Source organism: Eubalaena glacialis, chromosome 9 (assembly GCF_028564815.1).
Source record: "Eubalaena glacialis isolate mEubGla1 chromosome 9, mEubGla1.1.hap2.+ XY, whole genome shotgun sequence".
NCBI lineage: Eukaryota > Metazoa > Chordata > Mammalia > Artiodactyla > Balaenidae > Eubalaena > Eubalaena glacialis.
Window position 1 is genome coordinate 57919166 of NC_083724.1, and position 23742 is coordinate 57942907.

At 40.3% G+C, this 23742-nt stretch overlaps 1 protein-coding gene across 1 annotated transcript in view; it reads right to left on the reverse strand.

Moving 5' to 3' along the window:
* Positions 1–23742, reverse strand: part of GLDC (glycine decarboxylase) — a 96607-nt gene that overhangs the window by 50201 nt on the left and 22664 nt on the right. The window contains exons 4-11 of the mRNA XM_061200411.1: positions 17676–17840; positions 13436–13513; positions 12295–12442; positions 11401–11597; positions 9494–9590; positions 4077–4182; positions 2565–2704; positions 1881–1961 (exon numbers count right to left, since the gene is read on the reverse strand). Of these exons, the coding sequence (XP_061056394.1) occupies positions 1881–1961; positions 2565–2704; positions 4077–4182; positions 9494–9590; positions 11401–11597; positions 12295–12442; positions 13436–13513; positions 17676–17840 (1012 nt within the window). The remainder of the gene's footprint in view (positions 1–1880; positions 1962–2564; positions 2705–4076; positions 4183–9493; positions 9591–11400; positions 11598–12294; positions 12443–13435; positions 13514–17675; positions 17841–23742) is intronic.

The window sequence follows — 23742 nt, forward strand, 5'->3', positions numbered from 1 at the left end:
AACAATTCTAATAAAATACAAGTGCCAAGACCATTCAGTGGGAGAAAGGACAGTCTCTTCAACAATGGTGCTGAGAAAACTTGATATACACATGCAAAAGAATGAAGTTGGATCCTTATCTTATAGAATATACAAAAACTAATTCAAAATGGATTAAGGGGACTTCCTTGGTGGCGCAGTGGTTAAGAATCCGCCTGCCAATGCAGGGGACATGGGTTCGAGCCCTGGTCCGGGAAGATCCCATATGCCGCGGAGCAACTAAGCCCGTGTGCCACAACTACTGAGCCCATGTGCCACAACTATGGAAGCCCTCGCGCCTAGAGCCTGTGCTCCACAACAAGAGAAGCCACCACAATGAGAAGCCCACGCGCTGCAAGGAAGAGCAGCCCCCGCTCGCCGCAACTAGAGAAAGCCTGCGCAGAGCAACGAAGACCCAACACAGCCAAAAATAAATAAATAAATAAATTTATTAAAAAAAAAAAAAATGGATTAAGGACTTAAATTTACAAGCTAAAACTACAAAACTCTTAGAAGAAAGTATAGGGGCAAATCTGCATGACCTTGGATTTGGCAATGGTGTCTTAAATATGACACCAAAAGCATGAGCAACACAAGAAAAAATAAAGCGCACTTTTGTGCATTAAAGGACACTATCAAGAGAATTACCAGATAACCCACAGAATGGGGGGAAATATCTGCAAATCATATATCTGATAAGCATTTAATATCCAGAATATATAATTAGATACATGGCTTGCTCCTCATTCTGCTCCAGGCCGATAGTATGAGAGCCCTCAGTGGTTGCTCCATAAATATTCTTCAAATGCATGGAACAAATATCTGTGATTAAATTTACTGCAGAGTTCTAGAGGGAAGATATTATTCAGTCTTGTTCATTAATTAAAGATTAAAAGAGAACAGTATAATACTTTTTTGATGATTTACATTTGTTATCTGATACTTAAGTCATCTCTCAAAGAGGACTCAGACAACCAGGGCAGCACTGATCAACACTCTGGAACCTTCTGTTTCCTTTCATTGATTCATTTAACAAATATTTATTAAGTGGCTCCTATGCTCCAGGCCTTGTAGAGTGTTGTGATTAACACCTTGCCACAGGTCTAGATAGCTGACGTCTCTCTTCCATCCCACAGACTCTTCTGCTCACATGTCCCTGCTATCTCATCATTTTAGAAACCAACTCAGTCACACTGAACTGTTTCTAGTTCTCATATAACCTCTCTCCTCCTAGCCTTTGTGGCTGCTTTTCCCAGTGTCTGGAACACCTCTGGCCCCATCCTCCTTCTTCTCAACTGTGTCTGGATAGCTCCTACTCATCTTTCAGGTCTCAGCTTAGGACAGTTTCTTCCAAGTGTTGGTGAGAAGCCCCCTCCACTCTGTGCTCAGAGAGCATCTTTGGACAGTGCCCATCATAGTACATCATCTGGATTGCAGTCTTGTGCCTGTTTGGATCCTCATTAGACTATAAGCTCCAAAAGGGAGGGAAGTATGTCTGATTTACCACTAGCCGCAGGGCACAGCATAAGACCTGGCACATATTAGGTCAGTTTTCCCAGAATCAACATAACCAAGATGCCAATGTCATGAATCTTTGTATTAGGAATAGTTTCAATTAAACACCATTAACAATCCTTCCAACTCGCCTTGCTGCTCAGTCCTGGCTAGGGCCCACGGCAGTGACCTCTAACTATCAGCAGTCACAGTAGCAAGGGACAATCGGTGGCATAATTTTAACGCAGGCCACCTAATGTCATTCCTGCGCCCCCTTCTCCCTCACACTCAGGCCCATAAGAGGCAAAGCCATCTGTGACACCTCCTCAAATAGTCATTATGAGGAATGTGAATTTTGATTTACTTACTGCAGATGACTCACAGCCGAAGATCCACAACAAGTCATCCAGATCTTTTTCATTGACTGTTTCATCAAGAGAAATACCAAGCTATAGAAATGAAAATGAAAGGGAAAACATCAGCTCTAAATGCCAAGATAAGTGCAGAGACTCCAAGAGAGGTCAAAGGGGAGAAAGTGCTGAACAAAACTCTCAGTTGTTCTAAAATAACAGGGTATCATTATGTCCAAGTTGGCCCTTGGGCAAAGTAGGCTAGACCAGTCCCAAACGTCAAAAGATTGAGAGTTTTACAGCCACTTCTGGACTCTAAAAGAGTCCAGATGGCTGCAGGGCACTCCTTTTGGTACTAGATATGCTCACTTTTTTCTTCCCTTAACTTACCTTATCATATCACTTATCATAGCCTTTACCTTGAACAGTCATATTGTGATCGAAGGAGTATTATGAGCAAAATATGTGCCTAAGAGTCCCATATATGAAAACACAACATCTTAAGGAAAGCTGACAATGGATTATCATTTAAAAGGTCACAATGTTCCAAACTGGAAATGAAAATTGTTTACAAAGAAGTTGTGCCCAAAGGTCCAATACTGATTTTTTTTTTAAATAAAGAGAAATTTTAATGAGAAAAGTCATAAAAATTTATAGAATTTGTACAACAAACAAACAAACAAAACTGAAAGTCTGACTTACTGTGTGATCCTCAAACAGCCGAATATTTATTTGTCGCTGAGCAGCCCTGCCCAAGACCTCCTTCACTGAGCAGCCACACTGAATCTTCAAAGTGTCAAAGAACAAGTCATGCTGGAGTTGGTGTCCTGCTCTCTTGAGACCTAGACAAGATAGGATAGCCACCGGTCTCTATGTAGAAACCAGACCCTCTGCCACTGACACTTCACAGAAGTAAAGAGGTAAATCCTACTACGGTCTGTTCCTACCCAGTGTTTTGGTCGGTGCTTTTTTTAAAAAAAGTAGGACTTCCCTGGTGGCACAGTGGTTAAGAATCCGCCTGCCAATGCAGGGGACACGGGTTCGAGCCCTGGTCTGGGATGATCCCACATGCCACGGGACAACTAAGCCCATGCACCACAACTACTGAGCCTGCGCTCTAGAGCCTGCGAGCCACAACTACTGAGCCTGCGTGCCACAACTGCTGAAGCCCATGCACCTAGAGCCCATGCTCCACAAGAGAAGCCACCGCAATGAGAAGCCTGCGCATCGCAACAAAGAGTAACCCTTGCTCGCCGCAACTAGAGAAAGCCCGCGTGCAGCAACGAAGACCCAACACAGACAAAAATAAATAAATAAATTTATTTTTTTTTAAAAAGGTAAATGTTTATTATTATGCTACAGAAAGTTGTGAAATACATATAAAAATGGAGAAAAAAATCACCATAATCACCATCCAGAAATAACTAGTGGTTACTTCTTGGTATAGATTCCTCTAGAAGAGTGTGTGTGTATGTATGCGTGTAATATATCACATACATATACTTCTTTACCCTTTTTTAAAAAATTTAATGTATCATGAAGATTTTGCTTTTCTACAGATCAAAACCCCTATCATTATTTTTAATGGCTATATAATATTCAAACTTAAATTATGTACCATAATTTAACTAATTACTTATTATTGGACGTTTAGGCTGTTTCCAAGATTGTGCTATTGTAAATAATGTTTCAATGCACATCCTTTACATCGTTATCTGATTATTTCCTTTAGATACATTCCTAGAATTTCTGTATCAAATTGTAGGCACATTTTAAAAGCTTTTGACACGTATTGTTTAAGTGCCCTCATAAAAGTCATACCAATCTCAGCATTCTTTTTAATCTCTGCCAATGTAATGAGAGAAACACTATTTTATTCTTTCAATTTACATTTCTTTGATTAATAGTGAGGCTGAAATTATATATGTTCATTTGTATACTTTCTTTTAAAATTACATTTAATGTCCTTTGTCCAGTTTTCTCTCAGGGTGTTCATTCTTCTTGTGTATGGGGTGGGGGGACTGAGGAAGAGCTCAATATATTAAATATATTAACACTCAGTCTGTCATAGATGTTGAAAATATTATTCCTAGGCTTTTATTTGACTTTTAATTTTGCATGTAGTATTAGACATGCAGTGAGTTTTCAATTTTATTTACTCACATGTATCAGTCTTGTTATAACCAAAAGTTTTAAAGCAGAAAACTGACTCACCTTCAGACAAAATCAAAGTGGCATTATGTACCCTCCTAGCAATATGTTCCAGCCCGTGGGACCCATGGTAGATTGCAAACATTGCAGCCATATTCGCCAAGAGAGCCTAAAACGACAAAGAGCATTTAAAGAATCAGGTTCAACAATGTGATGGAAGATGATCAGTGGGAGGGACTGTTATTCTGACTTGAGATGCCAAAACTAAAAGCAGGTACAAAGCAAAATGATCAGACTCCCTGCCTTCTCTGTGATAGTTGGAGACCATTTATAACCTGCCCAACCATCTGAGGGGTAAATACAGTATCCAAGACACCCTAGAGTCACTATACTAAATCTTTGAATGTGACCATTAGCAAGGCGTTCCATCCATGCAACATAATCGTGTCACCCATAAAAGGGAAGATCAGGCTGTCATCAGACATGGAGATGCAATATTTAATGTTGGAAGATAGTGGAACAACAAAGACCTCAGGGGAAAAAAGTGAGATCTAAGAATTTTATGCTCAATAATACAGTTCTTCAAGGATAAAAGCAACAAAATTATCAAACACACAACAACTCAGGGAGTATAATTCTCTTGAAGCCTTAAATAAAGCACTAGAAACTGAATTTCAGCCAACCAAGAGGTGAATGGTGAATCTATGCAAAGGACCATCAACGATGAAAATGCAGGACGCAGGGGAATAAAACCAAAATGAGTTGGCAGGAGATGTATTAGGAAGGGAAAACCAGAACGTACTGGCTTATTCCCTGTTGACAGTAAGGTCACTTTCTCAGGTAAAGATATCTCTCCTGACCGTTGATTGAAGTTTCACAAAAATATTTACAGGGAAGTGTGTATTCTAGTGTGACAGAGAATAGGAAAGAATGGCACTAGAATCTCTCAGAGACTCAGGGAGGGAATCCAGCATAGGGAGCAAGGAAGGGACCACTGTGGTGGCATCTTGGGTCAGGGAGGAGGATAAAAAGAGGATGGCAAGGGTCAGAAACCAAAATGAGTGCCAATGTGGGGGAAAATCACGGAGGCCCACCTCCTGTCTCTCCTCCTTTTGGCCCTATCCCTCACCTGCTTTTCCACCCTAGATCCTACCAACCAGCAGCCTTCTAACCATGCAATATCACCCTAGGTAACTGACCCAAACTCTAGTCTCAGACTCCTCACCTGCTTAGTCCATTCAATTCTCCCACAGCCCCTCCCATCTCATTGGTCCAGCACCATGGTTTCTATGAGTTTCCAGTCCCACTAAAGTGACTTCTGTCCTAACGTACTAGGTCAGCAGTTCAAGGTCCACCTTCATGTTCAAGCATCCCAAGGTGGGAAGGGGCACATTACAGAACAGAAACACTACTCAGCTGAGAAACACAGTGCTTTAAAGTTGGATGATGTTCAACGTCAGATCTATTTTGTTAGGTACACATTTCCTCTGTGAGGCTGCTAGAAGGAATCTCTCTGGGGTCACTGCAAAAATGCCAGAAAGTGAAATCAGAGTCAATAAAGGAAATGAGGAAAAGAAGACATCAGAGAACACAGCAGTAGACTTTCTTGGACCAAGTGCCAGAGAGAGTACAGACACTCTTGTGGACTCTGTATAACAATTAGAAATAAATACGGAAGAACCACAACACGTTATAGCTATGGAGAGGGCATGTCTGAAGTAAAACATCCATAATATAGTGTATCATGGCTCATGGCTATACTGCCTGGGAATAAAAACTCAGGCTTGATGTTCACAGAATGCTCTGGAAGCCTCCCATCACAGAAGTCTTGTGGAAGTTGGTTCATGTCACTTTTTAAACTAGAGATCATTCTTTCTACAAACAGGAGACTATATCAACCAACTGACCAACAAATTAATGAAAAGTATAAAGTCACTTTTAGAAATCTTGGTAAGGCATTAGAATATCAAAGGAAGTTCAGAGAAACAGAGAGACCAAGAAGATTCAAATTTCTTTGATAATCTGACAAACAACATAATTAGGATACTTAAAGTAATCAAAAGTGAATCATGGGGACTTCCCCGGTGGCGCAGTGGCTAAGAATCCGCCTGCCAATGCAGGGGACATGGGTTTGAGCCCTGGTCCAGGAAGATCCCACAAGCCTGTGCACCACAACTACTGAGCCCACGCTCTAGAGCCCGCGAGCCACAACTACTGAACCCACGTGCCACAACTACTGAAGCCCACGCACCTAGACCCCGTGCTCCGCAACAAGAGAAGCCACCACAATGAAAAGCCCGTGTGCCGCAACGAAGAGTAGCCCCCGCTCGCCGCAACTAGAGAAAGCCCGCGTGCAGCAATGAAGACCCAACGCAGCCAAAAATAAATAAATAAAATAAATAAATTTATTTAAAAAAAAAAAAGTGAATCATGAAAGGATGCTCAAAATCATTAGTTATTAGGTCACTGCAAATCAATCCCACAGTGAGATGTCACTTCACACCCACTAGGATAGCTATAACCAAAAAGAGGAACAATAACAAGTACAGGTGAAAATGTGGAGAAATTAGAACCCTCATATATTGGTGGAGGGAATGTAAAATGGTGCAGCCACTTCAGAAAAGAGTCTGGAAGTTCCTCAAATAGTTCAACATAGAGTTACCAACGACCCAGCAATTCTATTTCTAGGAATATACCCAAGAGAACTGAAAATATATGTCCCCACAAAAACTTATACACAAATGTGCACAGCAGCCTTATTCAAAGTACCCCAAAGTGGAAGCAACCTAAATGCCCATCAATTGACGAATGGATTAACAAAATATGATATATCCATACAATGGGATATTCTTCAGCCATAAAAAAGAATGAAGTATTGATTCATGATACCGTAGGGGTTCCAAACAGGCCTCCCTAAGATGTGCCACTTTAGCATGTGGATTATTTTGAGTTCAGGCAATGGAGACCTTCTGGGCTCAAGAGAAACTACTGCTCCTCCCTTAACTGCCCAGAAGAATTTAAATTGAGGATTTTTCCCAGAAAAGGAGTTATTACCAAAGATAAATTTTATCTAAGTGGCCCCATCTATATGGCAGAGCAAACAACGAATTACCAAACATCTTGTTCTTCTTCTTATCATCCAGTGAATGGCCCTCCCATGCTTGGAAGCACCTGGTCCCTATCCCATTCCTTAGCCCAGGATGACATGTAAACCTTATTTACTTTTCTGTCCTTTAACCTCTTATGTATGTGGGGTCTCTGAGCCTCTCATATATGTGGGGATCCTGTATGTATGTATAAAATGTTATTTTCTCCTGTTAATCTGTCTCATATCAATTTAATTCTTAGACCAGCTAGAAGAACCTAGAAGGTTAGACGAAAAATTTTTTTTTCCTTCCCAATTCTACAACATGGATGAACCTTGAAAACATCATCTCAAATGAAAGAAACCAGGCACAAAAGGCCACATATTGCATGATCTCATTTATATGAAATATCCAGAATAGGCAAATCCATAGAGACAGAAAGGAGGTAAGTGGTCACCAGGGGCTGAAGGGAGGGGAGAAGGATAGGAAGTGACTGCTTAATGGGAACAAGTTTCTTTTAGGGGTGATGAAAATATCCAGAAATGAAATGCTGGTGATGGGTACACAACTTTGTGAAAATACTATCAACCATTGAACGGTGTACTTTAAATGGGTGAATTATATGGAGAGTTATATCTCAATAAAAGAGCTAATGAAATGTAAATTATACATCAATACCCCTGGACTTTAGAAAAAGCTAATGAAAGCTTGTGGTGGAAGTTGAGAAATAAGAGAATATAAATAAGAAGATATGATGCAAATTCAGACACCTGTAGAAATGTCACGAGTTTACAGAAAGATTTTTTTTAAAGAATTCAGTAATGCATTTTCAGAGATTAAAAAAAAAAAAAGTTCTGCACCATCAGTGATGCAAAACTAAGAGAAGTCCAGTGTGGACCCTACAACACTCAAGAGGAATGGGGCAGCCCTGAGAAGAACATGGAAGAGGTGCTACAAGAAGAAGGCTGGAGTAATGACATAGAGTGCTCAAGGAACAGCTTAAAAAATATCAATCATCTCCGAACAAAAGAGAATAATTATAGGCCTACAAAGAAAATGACACTGGCGTCACAAGCAATTGTTTCATGCAACCAGTTATGAGAAGAAACACATGAGATGAAATAGACAATGGAGAGTTAGAAAATCTCCAGAATAAGAAAGTGAAAATCAGAGAAGACAGGGTATGACTATCTCTAAGGCAAACATCATGTTATTCATTGCTGAAAAACAGAGACCTCTTACGATCCAGGTTAAATAATGAAATATCAGCTATCCATGAACTGGAAGGAAAAAAGAAGTAGGAATGTAACTTTTGCTCATTGTAGATAGCCCAAGTTAACCTGGAAAATTAATTCAAACCTTGAAGCAGAAAGCCCTTAGTGCACTTATGATCAGAGAGACACCTTCTGGAAGAACATGAGCAGAAAGCAGCAGAGGAAGGGAAGATATGTAAGCAGGGAATTCAACAAATGAAGGGTAAACTACAGAAAGTAAAGGCATCACATGAAGATCAATTTGCTGTCAACAGAGGACATGCTTGTGACAACTGGCTCCTTCCTGCGATACTAGAGGAGCTCTTCCCTGAAAAGCAGCCACCTCCCTGAGACAAAAAAAATAATACAGGAAAACCAACTGAGGAAACTATTTCAACGACCAATGGATATGGAGCAAACTATAAGAAGACCTTATCATCTACTCCCTCCCTGGAGAGGCTTTCTAAAAGCTGGCGGTGGTGCTGTGAGCCAGTGCCCTGAGGGGAAGAACACTGCACTGCCTACTGAGGTATCTGTGAGATCTCTCCCTTTCCCTGAGCCCGAATGGAAGAGAACCGAGAATGGATTATATGCTCAGGAGTGGTCCTCCACCTGATCCTAGGAACTGGCTGGATGTCAGAAAACACTGCTCCCTCTAACCTGAGACCTTGGGCAACGTTCAGGTAACTCCTCCTCTTTTATATCCCATACATTTCAGAAATGCCTCTCATGAGTTCCCAGTAAGAGTACCCCATGGCCACCACCGGCTGGCCAATCTGGACTATCCCCTCAGTACAGTCACCTCAAGCACCTTCACCTTGCCTTCCTCACACTAACCTGGAGGGCCTCCGTCTCAGCCCTAAGAGAAGGTGCCCCAGTCACCACTCATAATGGACCTGCCCTGTGGCCAAGAATGCCAGAGACCCTAACGGGTGAAGGGTGTGCATACATGGAACCACAGTAAAATACATTGTATTGGTGTTCTGACAAGACCACAAGGCTTCTCTACCAACAAGATCTTGACATTTTTGGTGTGCACACTGCTCAGTGGATGAATGAAGCAACAACTCAGTAAATGAACAAGTAGCTCATTGCTGTAGACTGTAAGACAGTCAGTGAGCAGGTCAGGTATGTGATCTACCTGAGCTGTACAGATGTTGCTGGTAGCCTTGTCTCTCCGGATGTGTTGCTCCCTGGTTTGAAGAGCAAGACGATACACTTCTTTTCCACTGGCATCTCTGGACCAAGAATAAAACATCCGGTTAGTACAGATCATCATAGCACCAGGAGTTGCCATAAACAGAACTGCTTCTTTCCTTCCCACCTTGAAATGAATTCAGCAAAATTACTTAGGTGCAAGGCCATAAAGAAACAATTTCCAAACCAATCTTCTTCTAAAGGGGACTGTTAATTTTCAGTTTGTACTTTGAGGATTTGAGGCACTGAGATATATACAATAAGCTGGGAACTTTAAAAGAAAATTTTCCAGGAATCACCCAGCCTAATAAAATGATGGTGACTGAGGATTAAACTTCACTCTGAGCTTCTTGGCAGACTCAGAGAAAAGGGAAATACCCAACAAAGGAAACAGAATTTCTATACTAGAAATCTAAAGCAACTATATGGCTATAAATAAAGGATGTTAACAACCTAACACTTGTCTCTAATAAAATTTCTCCTTTCTTAATACAATTAAAAATCTAGATAACCATAAAGATTCAGCAGTCTTAGCCTTTATTTCATCAAACTCTCAGGTCCACTTTCCAGAAAGGTAAGAAGTTCAATACAAAAATCAGAGGATGAGGGCTTCCCTGGTGGCACAGTGGTTGAGAATCTGCCTGCCAATGCAGGGGACACGGGTTCGAGCCCTGGTCTGGGAAGATCCCACATGCCGCGGAGCAACTGGGCCCGTGAGCCGCAACTGCTGAGCCTGCGCGTCTGGAGCCTGTGCTCCGCAACAAGAGAGGCCGCGACAGTGAGAGGCCCGCGCACCACGATGAAGAGTGGCCCCCGCTTGCCACAACTAGAGAAAGCCCTCGCATAGAAACGAAGACCCAACACAGCCAAAAAAAAAAAAAAAAAAAAAAAAAAAAAATCAGAAGATGATAACTGATATATGAAACTCTTTTAAATTAGAAAACCCTCTGTCTCATCTGGTGAAGAGACATCATTGAAAGAAAATGTAATGTGAGAATACTTAAAGAAACTATTATTTTTTACATTAAAAAGCAAAGTGCCTTTTGCTATCATGTGACAAAGTGAAAGTATTTCAGAACTTCTCATCACCAGCACATCATTCACTAATTCAGACTCTTCACTTACATTAATAGCCCAGCTTTATGAAAGGTCAAAAACAATATGCTAAAGTTCCACAGTAATAATCATGGCATTCATCTCAATTCTTAACCTGAGGATTTTCATCAATGAGAAGCACTGAAGGAAGTACATTTGGAAATTACTCAAATGGCCAAAGGGTAGGCCTCTAGGAAATAATGTAGGTCACACCCAATGTGTGCATGGTAATCTCTTATTGCCCTTGCCTTTACATAGCCATGTGGCATGTTAATATTTCTGAGAAAGAAACTAGTTAGATATAAAACACACTTAAAATATTCAGTCTCTCAAGACTTTCATCAATCTAAAATTCATTTCTATGACTTCAATACAAATATGCTATAAATTGTACACATACTTTTCCAAATATGCACAAATTCATGGCATTCGAGAAGAGGTACATGGCATTTGAGAAGGGCCAAGTATGGGAAAATGGGGGGTGTGTGTGTGTGTGTGTGTGTGTGTGTGTGTGTGTGTGTGTGTGTGTGTGTGTGTGTGTATATTGGGATGGGGTTGGGGGGTAGGCAGGGCATTGATACCCCAAACATTCATACCCCAAATACATTCTCTCTTCTGACTCTATGTTTACATTTCCTTAATCGACCCAAAATGGCCCAGTTAAATTCAAAGAGAAATCAACAACTTCTGTGATCAAGAGAAGGAGCAGGGAAAACCATAACCACAATAAAAGGGAAGAAACATGAGCTGCTTTACCTTGTTACCCCCACCATTCTTCCAGGCATCATCCTCACCAAACTTTCTCTGACAGCAAAAAAGGCTGCATGTGGTCCGCCATAGCCCAGAGGCACCCCAAATCTCTGTGAGCTGCCCAGGGCAACGTCCACCCCAAATTCTCCAGGAGGCCTCAGGATACACAGAGCTAGAAGGTCAGTAGCACAACAGGCCAAGCTCTAGAAAGGAAACAAGAGAAAATGGACAAGGTTGTGACCTCCCCTGAGACCAGTGGAAGGATAGCAAATTATCTCCATTATAGGCAGACTGGCAGAGTTGGTTCGTATCCTGTGAAATTTATTTACTCATTCATTCATTTAAAATATTTACTGAGTGCCTATCATGTGCCAGGAACCAGTGAAGAAAACAAACTTGAAAAAAGGAGGTTGGAAGGAGGCAGTTTTACCTTACCAAGCGATAAATGTGTGGAAATTAAAACACAACAAAAAGAGTAACAATAATAGGGCTTCCCTGGTGGCGCAGTGGTTGAGAATCCGCCTGCCAATGCAGGGGACACGGGTTTGAGCCCTGGTCCAGGAAGATCCCACACGCCACAGAGCAACTAAGCCCGTGCGCCACAACTACTGAGTCTGCCCTCTAGAGCCCGCGAGCCACAACTACTGAAGCCCGCGCACCTAGAGCCTGTGCTCCGCACAAGAGAAGCCACCGCAATGAGAAGCCCACACACCGCAATGAAGAGTAGCCCACGCTCGCCGCAACTAGAGAAAGCCTGCACGCAGCAACGAAGACCCAATGCAGCCAAAAAGAAATTAAACAAATAAAGTTTTTTAAAAATCATGCTAAAAAGAGTAACAATAATAATTCAAAGTTGAGACACACCTCCATGGACCCCCCCACAAGGAGAGGTTTGCCTACCCCAGCCTGATGGGCTCTCTCCACGAGCTCCGTGAAGTCTTCCACCTTCCCCTCGGTGTCTGGGTACTGGAACAGCACTCCACTGACATCTTTTCCACTGAAATCCATTTCATGGGGTAACTTCAGCTCAATGAGGACTCCAGCATACCTGAAAAGACAGAAGACAAAGAACCACCATGCTTTTGGTTTACAGGGAAAGTCAAATCATCTCCAGTTTCTTTTCCACGATAGAGCGTTCGTATGCTGTGTCCCTCCTCAGTGCCCCCACCCCCTACCCTATCCCAACACGCACACACCCCCATCCCACACCCAGCCCTTCAGTGGTAACTGTGCTTCACACCACTCACCTGCAGCCACCGTTAGCACCTCCCCTCCCGCTTTCCTGTCAGAACCTGTGCCTGAGACAAGAGCAGAAACATGCCTTCCTAGGGCTAAACAACCACCACCTGTAACTGCAGAGCCATTGCCACTTTGACCTTGGATAGGTCTTAGGTGAATGGAAAACCTCAGTAAGACAAGGAAGAAGCCCTTCCTTAGGTTCCTGCAACTATCTAATTCCTATCATATGTCAGAAAACCACTTCTGAAGGAATGGTGGTATGGGATCAGGGGGAAAGGCTTTTACAAGGAGAAAGCAAATAAACACACCCACATGTGGTAGTTGTGCTGTGTTTGTTTTATCTGATTACAGCACTTAAAAAATATAATATGCTTTCATCTACATCATACTAAACTAGGTATTATGTGGATTCCCTATGAGCCATGTTTGCAGGAATATATACAAAATCATAACAGTTGTGTGAGAGTTCCATTTTTACCCTGTGCTTTTCAAACTTTTCAAAATACTGTTGAAACAATTTTAATATTCTTAATTTTCTTTTTAAAAAAAAGAACACAAAACAATGTGTTCTTTTTGTAAAATATAAAGCAAAGGCGACCAAACCCACTGTGTATTTTTCCCTGCATTCTAACACATCTTACTTACCAGTGAGGTCATGGGAAGAAAGTGGTAGGGAAAGTAAAATTCAATAACCCCAGCTTAAACCAGGTTCAACTCCAGTCAGTTTGGAAATTAGAGGAAGAAACAGCAGAGATGAGCATAACATTATCCCTGAGTTCAAAATACAAATAAAATTAATTACTTGGCTCGAGTCTGGACGACAGCTATTGTCTGTGAGTGGCAACGAGGGTCAACAAAAAACTTCCTCCTCTTGTTGTGTCTGTTGAAAAGAAAAATCACAATTCAAACACGAACATTAAAGAAATCAGAGTATCTTCTAAGAATGCAAAGCAAAGATGGTACTTAAGGAAAGTCTGAGCATAGGATAAAAAATAATGAGTCATTAATAACTAATAGTGACATTTCCTGATTAGAATTTCACTGAAATCCAATTCCCATTCTAACCCCATTTAGCAAAATCAATCTTAAACTGGTTTAAATTTTTTAAAATATACTATGAGGAAAAAGAAAGAAAAGGGTAGTGATTAGGTGCGAGTAGGAACAAAAAACTAAGTCTTCTAGATAAAATCATCTGAGAAGTTTATTGCCAAAGGAGCATTTAGAGATTATCTAAACCGAGTGTCCTCATTCAAAGGAAGCAGAGAAGAACTCAGATAGGTTGTGATACGTGCAGGTACCGCACAGCTATGGAAGGAACTGTGTTGGGTCTAAGACCCAAATTCAGGAAGTTCTCTAACAGTCCATAGTTTCAGGAAACAAAACTGATGGGGATGCATAAGATTTTCTGTATCACAAGCGCATCTGGGTAAAAAGAAATGAGTGGAGGATACAAGTATATTGTATAAAAAGAAAGATCCACATGACCAGTTAACAGCAAGTTTCTCAATGCAATGGAACTGAGAAACAGCAAGGTTTTACTTGTCATTACGTCCTTCTCTACTATTTGAAATTTTCCACTATGAACAGGTATTATTCTTATAATAAGCATAAATTCAATACAGTAAGTAGAGTTGGGAGATACAAAATTAACTGTCCAATGCACAAAGCTCTTCAAAGTCTATATCTAAATAACTCTGGAGAGAAGAGCTATCTAAGCCTAAATGACCTCGGATGGAAACAAAAACATTGCTATTGAAGAAAACATTTCCTAAAGATAAGAAACACAAGGCTGCTTCTCAAGGGTAAAATTAAATGCAGGATGGAAGGTATGAGAATTAAGAGAGAGGAAGCAAATCAAGCACTTGCAGAGTGTGCGTAGCCCAGTGACTCTATTAAGTTCAGGAGAGAACCCCTGACCCATCAACTACAAAGGTCTCAGCTTCTGCAAGTGTGAGATGAAAGCTCTTACTCAGAAAAAGGGGATGGAGGTGGGGGATGGGAGAGCAGCGAGCAGGTGGATGAGGAAGAGAGAAGGTGAAAAGGAGTGAAAAGCTGAGAGTAGAATAGAAATGGCATTCCTTTCCGGCTGTCCCTAAGATGACCGGAAGAAAAGCTGAGAGTAGAATAGAAATGGCATTCCTTTCCGGCTGTCCCTAAGATGACCGGAATCAGAACTTTTGACAACTTTTGAGCCTGAATCCACCCCTGGGACTGCTTGGGAAGCAGAAGGGCCTGGAACTTAGAGGCCTCCATATCTGACCAGTGAGTTCGAGGTTCACAACTGCAACACTGTGATTTATAGGAAATAAATATTTGATCATTCAGATGACCAAGATATATTTCTCATATATATTTGGTCTTTGTCCACAGTTCCTGGCTCACAGCTCCCAAAACCATTGGAATTTTCTAAGTGTGAAAAGTGATCAAGGTGTCATTTGTAATGTTAATGAGGTGACTTCTGCATCCCACAGAGGAATGAGGGCTGGTTGCTAAAGGAGCCAACCGTGTGATTAGAGGGTTGGAACTTTCAGTTCTACACCCTGAGCTCCAGGGAAGGAAGAGGGGCTGGAGGCTGAATCAATTGCCAATGGCCAAGATTTAATCAATCGTGTCTATGTAATGAAGCCTCCATAAAAAACCCAAAGGGTAGGATTTGGAGAGCTTCTGGACTGGTGAACATGAGGAGATTTGGGAAGAATGGGGATCTCTGAGGGAGCGTGGAAGCTCTGAGCCCTTTCAACATACCCAGCCCTATGCATCCCTTCTGTCTGGCTATTCCTGAGTTATATCATTTGATAATAAACTGCTTCTAGTAAGTAAAATGTTTCTCTGAGTTCTGTGCGCTGCTCTGAGGAGGGGGTCATGAAAATTCCAGTCGATGAATACAGGTAACAACCTGTACTTGAGAATGGCATCCTGAGTTGGAGGGGGTTGTTGGAACCCCAATCTACAGCCAGTTGGTCAGAGGCACAAGTAACAACCTGGGCTTGCGACTTGTAGCTGAAGTAGGGCAGGGGCGGGGGGGTGGGGCGCAGTTTTATAAAACTGAGCCCTTAACCTGTGGAATCTGATGCCATCTCCAGGTAGATGGTGTCAGGATTGAGTTGAATTCTCAGACACCAGCAGATGTTTGTTCATTTGTTTTCAGGTGTGAGAGGAACCCCCCTCCCTGAGGGGGAATTGGTACCAGGATCCATTTAACCACCCCTCAAGACTGTGGAAGCCAAGAAAGAGACTTACATGGGCATTCAGAGTGTAAACAAAGAATGTTGCCCGCCAGTTCCACAAGGATCAAGCCATTAGCCACTGCAGTCACCCAGTCAGTCGACTAGGGCCAGCCCTCCAAAACCTCAGACAGACACATCATCAATGTGGGCAGATTTCCCTACCAGATGACCATCTACATGAGAATTCTACCTGGAAGGAAGGTAAACTCAAATGTATTCTCAAGGCAAAGAACAAAAGAAGGTGAGGAGCTGGAGAATGATTATTAACTAAATATTAACCAAAGTTAACCATGACCCAGCAATTCTACTCCTAGAAATGCATCCTCAGGAAATAATCAGAACTTTTGACAAAGATTTATCCTACAGATGCACAAAAGTACCATTAATAACAGTGAAAAATGGGAACAAACAATGTATAACAATAGAGGTGAGGTTACATAAATTATGGTACTTCCATGCAAATGAATATTGCTATGTAGCCAATAAAAGCCACAGTTTAGAGAGCTGACTAAAGAAATGGGGAAATGTTCACAAAATATTGTTAAATAGAAAAAGAAAGCAAGCTATAAAACATTAAATACAACCTGAGAAGAATATTCTTCATAAAAGAGGGTGATACTTATTTACATATTACATTGCAGATTGCTAGTTCCTACCCAATATCCATTCTCCCTGTCACCCATAGTAACAGAACCCCAATATGTAGAGGGCAGCAATGTGCCCATCTGAAAAAAACTGCATTTCTCCAGGTCACTTGTAGGTAGGGGTGGTCAATGAAGCATAAGTAAATTGTTGAGTGGAGGCTTCCAAAACACTATTTAAAGAGAGCTTATTTCGCTAGAAGTACCCTTTACTTCTTCCTGAATGCAGGCGTCATGGCTAGAGCTCCAGCAGTCATCTTGTGACCAGGAGGACTGTGGACGGGACTGTTGTCTGCCACTGCAGTAAACAAAAAATGTTGCCTGCCATCCCAGTTCTACAAGGATCAAGCCATTAGCCACTGTAGCTGCCCACTGATGGTGCACCCTGAGAGGAATTCAGGATGGAGAAAAACAGGAAGTATTATCTGCTTTGGAGACTGGCCCAAGATAGTTAAGATGCATTTCTAAGGAATAATTTCAATGAGCCCAAACTCTTACATCTTCCCATATATTGAAAAGCACTCACATCATTAACCTGAGATGTATGTTCTTTGTGATTAGCAGTCATCTTTTGATGTTCGACTGCATGGTTTTTTCCAGCAAAAAACTCCTACATGTTCTGGCTCCTCCCTGACCTCTTCGGAGCAGTTCCTCGGAGCTGTGTGAGAGACTGTCTCCGGGGCTCTCATCCTTAGTAAGATCTCCAAATAAAACTTAACTTGCAACTTTTAGGTTGTATGTTTTTCTTCAATCTACAGGATGAAAGCCTCGCACTAACGATGGCAAAGAGAGAGGGGCATTGGTCCTTGATACTATCTCGGAGTTGCTGTAACATCCCTGAACTTAACATTATGTATGTGAAGAGCAAAATGTCTTTCTTTCATAATGTTAAACAATAAACAGCAGTGGCTTTTTTAAATGCACTATATTTCACATCTGTTTGTTACCTCAACTAACTGGTATAATGATACTGATACAACATATCTCATAGACACAAATGTGTGTGTGTGTGATAGACAGAAAGAGGGGGCAGGGAAGAGAAAGAGAGAGAGAGAGGGAAAGAGGGACAAAGTCACTGGGCACTGACCGGAGCAGGGGAACCCCCGCCTGCACAGCAGTTGTGAGACTGGAAGACGTCCCTCCCCCTGAGGGAATCTCATGCTGGGTCTCTCACCTGTGGCAGAGCTGCATTGCCTCTGCAGCTGCGGTGGCCTCATCCAGCAGGGATGCATTAGCCATGTCCATGCCTGTGATGTCACACACCATGGTCTGGTAATTGAGTAAACTCTCCAGTCTCCCCTGAGACACCTCTGGCTGGTACGGAGTATACTGGGTGATCCTGTAAGGGACCCAAAACACTATGTCCAAACTGTGAATCCACTATTCAGAAAAAGCTCATGAAATACCTTCATTTTAGAATTCAGTATCTGAAAATTAAGTTTGCCTCTCTTGAGAATCATATAATACATCAATAAGCTTCCTTTTTGTCTTTCGTAAGGAAGCTCAGCATTAAATCATAGTAACAATATTATCCTTTGGGGATAATCAATACTTACTTTTCTATCCCTCTAAATTACTTAATCTTACATTTCTATTTTAATGATCTTATTGTAAGTATGTTGTATTGTAAGTTGGTTCTTAAAATCCACTTGAGACTGCCTATGATATTATAAACAGAATAAAAAAAAAAAAAGCTCACCACAACCACGGTTCACAATAGAAAAGTATCTAAGAATCTAATATCTAATACTCGAAACTTTTGGTTTTGGGGGAGAGGAGCTTTGTTTATACTAACCAGAAGTTCTATGTGCTCCTAAAAAATTAATAGAGGTCTATTTAAGAATTGTTGGGAATTCCCTGGCGGTCCAGTGGTTGGGACTCTGCACTTTCACTGCCAAGGGCCCAGGTTCAATCCCTGGTCAGGGAACTAGGATCCCACAAGACGTGTGGCACAGCCAAAAAAAAAAAGAATTGTCACTATCCAGTTATTAAAAGTCTATGGAAGTAGTAAACTCCATACCTATCAAAATTCAAGAATACTAATGGTTAGAAGGCAGCGTAGACATGAATTCTAACCTTAAAATCCTCCAGTTATTAGCCAAAAATGTGTCTTTAGGTATGAGAGTTAACCCACTTAGTGACTTCATCACTTTTTTCATCCCTTCATTCATTCACTCATCCTACAAATATTTACTGCATGTCTACTAAGTGCCAAAAACTATAAGTTCTGGTGGCACATCATAAGCAAGATGGGTGACAGTCCCTGATCTCAAGGAAAATATATTGTAGTGGGGAAAAAGAGATAAAAAATACATAAAATCATTTCAGAGTGATAAATATTTTAAAGAAAATAAAATAAGAGGAGAGAGGGTGGCTGAGGACTTGGAAAGAGCTGCTATCTTTTCACCAAGAATCCATTACTGTACTACAAAAGTGTGTCAGATTGGGGGCTATGCTCCCACATGAGATTAACGCTGTTTCATATCTCTATTGTTTTCGTTCTTCCAAGCCCGAAGAGTATTAGGAAAAAAAATTTTTTTCAACCCCTTTTCCTTCTCTCCTGATCTGGTAATCATGTTCAGGATATTTCCACCTTTTTTTTTTCTTTTTTCTTTTCTGAAGGCTTTGAAATCAATGTCTTCTTACCTTTGAGGGGGAATAGAGTGGGGGAGATTGCCTTACCAAGCAGTACAATGTCAAGACTTTGAAATAATTTCCCTGAAACTTTCATTGGTATAGTTGTGTGCGTGTGTGTGTGTGTGTGTGTGTGTGTTTGTACAGCAGAGTATGTTTTTGCTTAAATTAATTCCTTGAACAGCCTGGCTTAGCAACTGTAATCAGTTTGCCAAATTCTAAGCGGGTGGTGAACTGGAATAAATGAAGTACACAATACATAATGTAGACAAAGTAGAAAGGGAATCTAAGCAGAAATGGCACACAAAAGGCACAGGCAAGGGGCCACTGTGACCTCAGATCAGATAAGATCTTCATACACAGCATAGTCTGCCACCACAAAGACATATGCTTAGATAGCCTGGCTAACACGAAATATTCATTTTACTCACAATCATTATTTGGCATATGGACAGACACACAAACTTATACACACACATACACAAACAAGCATGCATATGTATCAGCTAGCCCATCCAAAGAATTCATCACAGCACTGAACAGAATGTTGAAAAATGAGCAACAAACTCTCTATTAAAAGGAAAATGATTAAATAAATAAATAAATGATTAAATAAATAAATTAAATAATAAAATTAAATTAATTAATTAATTAAATAGACAATATGCATATAATACTATGGATTGTGAAAATGATATGTAAAAATATTTTCTGACATAGAAGATGCTCATGATACATTAATTTAAAAAGTAAAATGTAAAATACTACAATCTTACTTTTGTAAATTTGTAAAAACGTGAACCAAAATGTAAACAGTGATTTTCTCTGGGTGGCAAGATTAACCATAATTTTTACTTCCTTTTTATTATATGTTCTAAATTTTAAAGACATTGGCTACCATTTATTAACCATCTTCTGTGTGTCAGGAACATGTTTACAACCTTTTTTTGCTGATTATGTGATGCATGCTCTTTGTAAAAAGTTGGAAAATTGAGATAACTACTGAGAAAATAAAATCACCCATAATCCCAGAACTCCAAGATAACAATAGTTAACATTTAGGTACATTTCTTTTCAGTCTTTTTTTCTTTTTCTTTTCCTGCTCATTTTTCTGTTGTGTTGTTTGCCCCTTTTCTTGTTAATTTGTGACTTTTCTATATACATTCTTCTTTTTTTCTCTAGCTTTATTGAAGTATAATTCACTTATACTTAAGTATAATTCACTTAATATAATATGTGTATATTAAAAGTGTACAACATGATGTTTTGATATACGTATACTTTGTGAAATGACTACCACAATCAGGTTAATTAATTTCAGTCTCTTTTTGACATCACAATCATATTTATACTTCAAAGTAAGATGGTACTCTGTATAAAGTTGCGTCTCGATTTTTTTTCTGTTAACATTATTCCATGGACAATTTCTAATAACTTTAAATATTATTCAGAAATATGCATTTGATTGTTATGTTATTAAATCATTTATCATAATTTATTTAACAAATCCCCTCAAGTTGAACATTACTTTTGGTTTTTAAATATTAGAAATAGCATAACAGTGAACATCCTTATCTTTGTATTATTTCCTTAGGATAAATTCCTAGATTCCTATCTTTGTATTATTTCCTCATGATAAATTCCCCTCAAGTTGAATATTACTTTTGGTTTTTAAATATTAGAAATAGCATAACAGTGAGCATCCTTATCTTTGTATTATTTCCTTAGGCTAAATCCCCAGATATGGAATTTCAAATCATAAGGTGTACGATAATCAATTTCAAATCTTTCGGTACATATGCCATGTTTTTCTCTAGACAGTTCACACCATTCTGTATTCCCTTAAGTAATACAGTGATTCACAGGTTTCTCTGTATCTTCACCAATGCTAAGCATTAAGAAGCTCTGGGTGTCAACCTAAATTCTCTAATTTATTACCTGTGAACTGGGACAAGTCACTAAACCTCTCCCTGCCAATTTCTCTTGGCCATCAATGGAGATAACATCACCCATATCAGATATTATCTTAACACTCAAGTCCAATTAACATACATAAAGCATTTTGGAAATGGTAAAGTCCTTCCCAAATGCTGATTGTTTTGAAAAGTTTTTATCCTCTGTTCCGGTATTAGAAATTTTTTTTTTAAACACTCACAGACTTCTCCCAAAGGATTTATTCATACTTCTATTCAGATATTATTAGATATTTCTACTTGGAAACAATTTCTTTCTGGAAATTCATCACATCCCATGTCAGCATCACATTCCCTATCCTTCCTCCAACCAGATCGCCAAACAAGGTAGTTTCTTTTCTTAAATATTCTTATTCCTTCAAAGTTACCACTATCATGCCAATTCTCAAGGTAAAAACTCCAGATTTTTTTAGGCCCAAATGATGACCAATTGCCATTAGTCTTCCTTCCGACGTCCTATATCCACCCCTTTGTTGCCTTACTAGCCTAGCACAGTGCTTAAAATAGGAAATTATCTAATATTTCTGGTGCAAATGTATGTGTTTGACTTTCCTGCTCAAATCGGGATGGCTCCCCAGTCACCTGCAAGAAAAAGCCCCAAACCTCCCAAACATAGTCTTTCATACCTGAGACCATGCAATTCCTTTGCTCACAGACTTTGGGATTTAATATTCCCCCTCCCTTGTTCAGCCTTTCTCTCCTTGCTCAAAGTCCAAGCTTAGGCTGATGCTAATGAGCACTGCTAAAAGGAGAGAGCTTTAAAACTTTTCTTGCAAAGATGACAAACACATGATCCTACTTCTTTTACTTGTAAACTTCTTTTATAATCCACACTTTTTTTTTACACTAATAAACAGACATAAATGGTCTTAAAAATCATCTATTAATGGACACGTATTGGTGAGTCTCAAGCCTGGAGATACTAAATAAACCCTCATTTCAGGAGAAAAATGCTAGCACAGGGCCTGCCATCCTGCATAAAAGGGTTTAGTTGCCTCAGGCAAAACAGTGATCAAGAAAATGTCTGTAATCTACAATTTCTATGTTCCAACTGATATTTAACTCAATTGATTTCTGTTTCTAGATATATTTTAATACTAAAACCCAAAAAGTATCTGCATATCCAAGAAGGCATTCTGTTCCGCTCAAAAAGGATGCATGATATATTCAACATGGCATTAACATTTATTCCAAAATAATCAGTATTCTCTACAATTTTAACCAAAAAAGGCGTGGGGGAGTTGCAGGAAGACAAACATTCATGAGATTCTCTCATTTAATCCCAGTGCCAACATTACACAAAACAGAAATAGTCACAAGGGAAATCTAAGTGTTTTGATATTTGTTAACTGATATTATCAGCAATCGAAAATTTCAAAAAGTAGACCCCATAAAATATATTCTAGGCCTAATGTAAATCTTCTTGTAAGAGCCCAAATGTTTGTATTCTCTGGAGGCTATGTTACCCATTTATTTTCACCTCACGTCACCGGAATTTGTTGGTTCCATCTCTATGGCAACCATTCAGAAGGGTGATAATGTGAAGTCTACCCACGCTCATGTGCACAGCCCTCCCTATCAGGGCTGGCAAGGGCCAGTATCACCCTCTGTTTCAGATCAGCTTTCGGAGAATGCAAAGGAACAATACTTAAAATGCACCCCAAAACCAGAACTGAAAAGCAAAGACCAACACTGTCTCCCTCTCAAAACTCTGGCGGATCCTAAAGTAAATGAACATATCCACTCACAGCCAGGAAGCAATATGGTGAATATTCTGTGCGGCCACCAAGAGCGAAGACAGCTGGCCAGTATTCAGATGGCTGGAATGCTGCAGCCCATTCATGTACTTAGGAGGCTTGTTTTGTAAGAAGGAGGAGACAGGCCATTTGCTTTTGAAATCAAACTTGGAGTTTACCATCCAAACTTTTACCAATACCCCAGGGGAAAAGAAGCCCTCAGCAATACAAATACCTTCACACGCGTTCACACACACACAAACACACACACACACACACACAAAGCAGAAAAATTACTTCTTTGACAGTTCATTCCTGTTCTCCTATTAATAAAGAAATGGAGCATATTGAAACCAAAAGCAATGCAGGAGTGATTAGGCCAACAGATCTGGCTTCTATAACGATGGGACGTGAATCACTGCATCTAGGACAAACACCCTCACCAACCAGGATTACCTTTGCACTTATGCAAAAGCAGACAGAAGATGCAAAGGCGCTGTGCTTCCCACCCAGTCTAACCTATGCCCTGAGCTACACACATGCCTTGGTCCTCAGACCTACAGGTCTGGGCTTTAGGCACCAGATGAAGGCCCGCTGTGCTGACGGCCCAACACATATTCACTCACAGACTCAAACACACAGAAACCGCTATGTTTGTTTGAGTGTAAGTTCAAACAGAGTGTAAGTTCAGAGTGTAAGTTCACATATGGTAAGTAGTCAAAACAGTACATCTATTCCTAGTACTAAGAACACTTTGTGCAAAGTTTAAAATTACGTAGGGTATCAGGTTTACTCTCTAAAATGTCAAAATTGTCAAAGTTTGTAATCTTAGATGGGGCTGCATATTTCTCTGTGTGTTTGTGTGTGTGTGTGTTTTAGAGGTGACTAGCTGTTTTAA